Source organism: Sinocyclocheilus grahami, unplaced genomic scaffold (genome assembly GCF_001515645.1).
Source record: "Sinocyclocheilus grahami isolate Dianchi unplaced genomic scaffold, SAMN03320097.WGS_v1.1 scaffold2281.1, whole genome shotgun sequence".
In the NCBI taxonomy this organism is placed as follows: Eukaryota; Metazoa; Chordata; class Actinopteri; order Cypriniformes; family Cyprinidae; genus Sinocyclocheilus; species Sinocyclocheilus grahami.
In genome coordinates, this window is record NW_015507460.1 from 14,049 (window position 1) to 20,511 (window position 6,463).

At 36.8% G+C, this 6,463-nt stretch overlaps 1 protein-coding gene across 1 annotated transcript in view; it reads right to left on the bottom strand.

Annotated features, from left to right (window-relative positions):
- aqp12 (aquaporin 12) overlaps positions 1 to 2,766 on the bottom strand; it is a 6,255-nt gene extending 3,489 nt beyond the window's left edge. The window contains exon 1 of the mRNA XM_016261038.1: positions 2,091 to 2,766. Within this exon, the coding sequence (XP_016116524.1) occupies positions 2,091 to 2,676 (586 nt within the window). The 5' untranslated portion in view covers positions 2,677 to 2,766. The remainder of the gene's footprint in view (positions 1 to 2,090) is intronic.
- Between the last annotated feature and the right edge of the window lie 3,697 nt (positions 2,767 to 6,463).

Consider the following 6,463-nt stretch of genomic DNA (forward strand, 5'->3'; position numbering starts at 1 on the left):
TTTTTATATTAAATAAGTACTTTTTAATTTTCATAATTCACAATGTAGGCTATGTGTAGTGCCACAATCAATCAATAATTAAATAAACGTTTTCCAAATAAGCACAAGTCAAGCTGCGATAATAAACAGGGCCACAGGGAGACGCCAAAAACCACTAAACCTCCTGCCTTGACCTGACTGGATACATTCAGAATCGCTAAACTTCTTACCATTGCATAACACCTCAGCCAGCCAGTGTTCATGATAAAACATTCTTGCTTTTAAGCCAAATAAACAATGAAAAGAATAATGTACTGACATCTGGACGTGAGTCACTATTCTCTCCACAATCTCTGATGAAATCGGCCGTGTTTTCTCTGCATTACCACTGTTTTGTACAACTGTTTGAATTTGCTTACTGGATCCTCCTTGGAGTTTATCGGTTTACATTAATGATCGCAAAAACCTGCTTTTATTCATTTTTAAGGTGTTGTTTTCGTTGTAATGTACTCAAATTAGTAATTAATTATTATTCTACTTCTCCTGACATGCTCTTGCACCTCACACATTTGGCTGAAAGGTTAACAGTAGCCTATAGTGAAACAAGACAGCGCCCAAACATCCTCACATTATATTATTTCGTGGGAAATTCATATAAATTCTCCGTCTTTCTAAAGAAGTTGACGCAAACATATGGGTTTATCAGTGTTTTTCTATTGTGTTATACGTGTATGCCGTTTTATGCATTTTTGTGATTACAAATAAATGGAGCAGCCGCGACTGAGTAAGTATGTGTTTTCTCATTTTATGTGAAATAATTAAACATTTTAGTTGGATTTAGCATCACTGATGCGCACTTCTGACACAAAGTAATAAACTACTGTCACTGTAACTTTTTTAATCGTAAATCATTGGTAAAATATCGATGCTGGAGAATTTTTAAAACTTTATAAGGACGATAGTTTTCATTTATTTATCCCCTCGCTGGTGAAATGATGCTGTGTGCCGTTTGCTTCAGAGAGGCGTGTTAAGGGCGGGTTTTTAGAGTAGCGCAGGTCCGACAGTGGAAACGAAGCATTGGACACTGACCAGACACTGACGCTTTGACTCTGAGTACCGGCAACATGTCAGAAGTGCCGGTACGCACAAAAAAGTGCCAGTACACTAAAGACTAAAATACTGCCAAATTAAAATAATGACAGAAATTACATTTTAGGGTGAACTATCCCTTTAATGACAATCGGCAGAATGTTCAGCACTGTCCCTTTAAGAGCTGCACGCATCCGTTTTTCTCTCAACTATTTACCATCATTTTAGACATAACCAATTGAGTCTATATGTAAGCCTTGTGTGCTTTGACAGTATTAGCGCAAAAGATAACTTAGTTCAATAATTAGACGCTGTTTGACAGGCTTTTTAGTGCGCGAGCTTCGGGTGTAATGTCACCCGTCAGAACAGCACGTGAATAAAACGTTTAACCGGCAAGGCTTTAAAGCACATGCAAATAATGTACTTTTGTGACTGCAAATAAATGCAGTGTCCCATGAGAGTAACTCTACCGGCGAGTTAACACTGATGTGAATGTATGTGGCGTTGCATATTGAGACGGCGCCAGAACTGTAACTGATTGAATGTACGCTGTAGCACGTTACTACGATATATATATATTTTTAAAAGCAGATCTTGGATTCATTTTAATCGTCCACGTCATATCACACACCCCTAATTGAATATATGCATTTGAAATGCCACGTCTTTATTTAATATATGCATTTTAAATATTTTATCTTTATTGAACATACACATTCTACATCTATATTTTATTTAATATGTATATTTGTAAATATAAAATCCTTATTTAATTTATGCATTTGAGATGTAGCTTTTAATTGAATACATGCATTTTAAGTCTACAATCTTTGTAATATTTACGTATTAATGCACAATCCTTAATATATGGATTTTAAATATATAATCCTTATTTAGAATTTGCATTTGAAATGCAGATATGCATTTGAAATGCACAATCATCATTTACTATATGCATTAGAAATGTAAAAATGTTTTAATTTAATATATGCATTTTAGATGTAAATTTTAAAAGTAATCACCTGCATAGGCAATGAATGTCAGCAGCACGGCAAATATGGGAATCTGCAGCAGCTGCGACCTGTTCTTCATGACGAGATAAACCAGGTGAAAGGTCAGGGCTCCGAGGGCTTCGGCGAAGACTCCCTGCAGCGGCGGGACCTGCAGCGACGTGCTGCACTCGGACATCATCAGGTTCTTGATCATGTGCATGTCGGTCAGCTCCATCTGCCAGTACTTCCCGGCGACCAGAAGCGCGGCGTATGCGCCAAATAACTGCGCCGCCACGCTGAGCACGACCGACACGGCGCCCACGTCCTTCTGCAGGAGCCCCATCAGCGTCACCGACGGGTTCCCGCTCACGCCCTGCATGACGACGCCATGGACAGCGAAGGATATGAAGAGCATAGTGACGGCGACGTCGGGCCCAAGCGCGCCGGCCCACTGGCCGACCTCCGCGATGGTGTCCACCTCCAGTCTGCAGGCGGCGAGCGCGAAAGCGGCGATGAACTCCGTCAGGATTGTCCAGCGAGCGAACAACACCCGCCCAACCACACTCACGCCGACTATGGCTAAAAAGTAGCCCAGCGAAGCATTAAGGCCTGACATGCTGCTGTTCAGACGGCTGTGCTGGACAGAAAGAAAGATCTGAGCTCAGCAGTGGTGTATTTGCTCACAGCATGTGATAACGTGGCACACGGACACGCCGTGCTCTTATCAAAGGGGTTTTTAGACACACTTTAGGCCAAAAAAACACACTGACCTATTCAAGGCCACCTTTGGAAAAGTGGTTGTTTGCTTTGACTCCCTCTAGTGGGCTAGGCTGACTCTCATTGTTTAAACTAGGCTATTGTTGCTCAATCATCTTTGTACAAATATATTCAGTATATGCATTTTAAATGCACACTCCTTAGTTAATATATGTATTTTTAATCGGCATTTCTTTATTAAAAGCACTTTAAATCTACAATTATGAATATATACATTTGAAATCTACAATCCTTATTTAATATATGCATATAAAATACATTTTAATTTAATATATGCATTTAAAATGCACAATCCTTATTCAATATATGCATGTTAAATCTACACATTTTATTTATTATATGCATTTTAAATCTACATTTTTATTTAATATATGTATTTTTAATCTACATTTATTTTTATTATATGCATGTTAAATTGCCTTTAAAGTTGTCAAAATGAAGACATTTTTTTACTATATGCATTTAATATATGCATTTGAAATGTATGGTTTTAAATGTAATTTATGCATTTTAGGGTATGAATTATCTCAGCATCTACAGCATCAACAGCATCAACACGAGCGAACAAAAAAACACATAAATGTAAGCATTATTGGCATTAATAAAGATTTTAATGAAAAGTAATCATTTGTTTTGTTACATTCAACCGTGTGTTCATATTTACGGTCATGTTATTCAAAGAAATGTTTGCAAAAAAATCGCTAAAGTTTGCTAACATCATATCATTACAGACTGCACGATAGTGCCACAACATATTTTCATGTCCGATCAGGGCGATAACCACCATAGACATATAATTAGAAATCGCTAAACTTTTTTCTCAGATATTGCCAATTCGAGAGAGAGAGAGAGAGATGAAAGTTGCATGTATGCACGTCTGGGCGTTTTACTTCAAAAACAGCGATTTTATATCCTCTTGTTGCTGGAAAATATATTGTAGCGAGTTTTTAACTGTTATTAATAAAAGTCGTGGGGCAGCATTGACACGTTTCTTTGCTCCTGGATGTGTGAGCTGCGCAATCTCCGATGTGTGTGTGTGTGTGTGTGTCAGTAAGCAGCGCAGTAATACAGAATGGTATTTAAAGGCTCTAATGCACACCAGTATAGGTGTGTGTATTGTAGAAGCTAGACGATGTATGATGGCGTGTAACGGTGTAGTAGTGGTGTCCCAATTCTTAGGGGAATATTTTCACCCCTACCTTTTTGACACTCTGTTTCAAGGGACAAGGGGAAGGGGAAGGGGTAGGTGAAGGGGTATAAAATAGAATTGGGATTGGGCCTAAATCTACAATGTTTAAAGTGGCTGTTCGCTTTGGCTCCCTCTAGTGGGCGAGGTTGAATCTCATCGTTTAAACTGATCTATTGTTCCTCAGTCATTTTTGTACAAACTGTCTTTTGGGATTGTAGCAGATGTTAACACAAACATATCAAGTACAGAACAGATATTCAAAACCAAGGACAGAACTGAAATGCAAAGCGGTTTGCTGAGACTTACAGATGCACTCCTGCAGGACCATGAGGGGGTGTTGCACAAGAGCTCTTCAGGCCTCGTTGGCGCTTCATGTCACCTGTAGGTCGTGGTTAATCTTTGTTATGACAGCCAATCACGTTCCCGGCTGCAACCATGAAACGTATGCTACTGCCAATCAGCGCTCGTATCGCAACCACGATTTCGCCCAGTAACAACAAAATTGGCCAATCAGCGCTCGTTCTGCATCCGTGATTCTTCGTCGTAACAACAAGTAGATCAATTGATCAATTATCGTCAAGTTCGATTAACGATTAAATTCGATTCGATTTGATTCTGCATTCTTTAAGTGCATTCACAGGATTCTTTAAATGCTTCTCTTAAATTCTTTAAATGCTTAGCCAGGGGGCAAATTACAGATCAGCCTTACGCCAGGGCAGCCATCGTTTCAGAAGTGATAGAAATGTCAAATACAATAATTTTATGTATGTATGCATCATTATTTTTTATAAGAATTACTTTCTTATCTCTTACTTTGAATTTGCTATAAGAAATCAAATACACTCCTGGACAATAATCAATCATTTGTAATCTATAATTTTTTCCTAATGGAAATTTTATGATTTTTTTATATACTACAAAAAATATTTAAATTTACTGCACAGAATAAGGTAAAAAAATATATATACTTTATAGTTTCTGTACTGTAATAAATGATATGTCAATTAGCACTGCATCATTCATAAATTGTATTTATGTATTGTGTTTATTGTCTTAACGTTTCAGTTAATTCTGCTTTTTATTCAGATTAGCTGCAGATATAGCCTGACACGTCAATGAGCGCGAGATCACTTCTCTTTCAGAAAACTTCTTTATCTCATTTTCATCAAATAAAATGCTATAGTATTTAACTTTTCCTCTCCATCGGCGAATAATGATTCTGAAAGAAATCGCACCCGATGTCTGTTTGCTATAGCAACGAACGCTACTTTCATGCATCTGATTATCAGATAAACCTGAGGCTCTTATTTCAAGGTTGTTGTTAAAGCTGTGGTTATTTTAACAGTTTCCTTAGTACATTCGGTTCAACAGCATTGTTAAAACACATTTATCATTCAGTGGAACTGTGCGTATGCTTTACACTTACATTTTTGCTCCGTCCGTGCAATAAATGCGCAGCCTTCGACTGCTCAGGTTATGTCATCGGTATGACCGAGAGCCATTGAAAAACTACAGAAAAGTAAAACTACTTCACTTTAGCATTACTGGCCACAAGTACTAATGAGAGATCACACATCAGCTGCTCAAAAAATGTGTCAATGAGATGAACAGAGCGCGAACACAATCCTGTGACAGTCACAGGCGGTAAATAGTGCAGCGCGTGAAGGAGAGATTGGGCACGAACACTATTCAGGTCTCCATTCATTTGTGCTTGTAGTAATTTAATGTGTATATATATTTTTTGAATGCATTGAATCGCTATAGAAATCGCGATTAATTCGATTCTAAATCGATTACCGATTAATTCGATTATTAATTCGATTGTCCGAAATCGACAATTTACGATTCAAAAATCCAAGTTTCAAGATCGATAAAACCAGTGAATCGTTACACCCCTACAAAATAGTAATCAAAACTATAATAGTAAGACACAAAAACAAAATGTAATAAAAATGATTAAAACTCAACAATTAAACTTTTATCTCAAATTAAAAATCTAAAATTTCAATCTAAATCTAATTTAAAATATTTAAATTATTAACATTTTTAGTGAAATATTTAACATCTTAAACATATTTAATTTATTTAAAATATTAAAATAAAATTTAACCTGAAAAATATCCTTTTTTCAAATGATCTTTAGATATAAAATTATACCAGTTAGGGGGTGAACATATTATAATAATGACTGAAAAGTCAGTTACACTTTACATATATGATCTCATTTGTAAACATTAGCTTACAACATGAGTACACTGTTAACTAATAGGAGTGGGGGGGGGGATCGATACAGCATAGTATTGCGATATTTTCCGCAGTGTATCGATACACAGATGCCAAGTATCGATCTTTTATTATACTATTTGGTAAAATAATGAAATCAATTTCTTTACAATCCACTAGATGGTGGTGTTGAGTTTTTTTCTGGTGAGGTCAG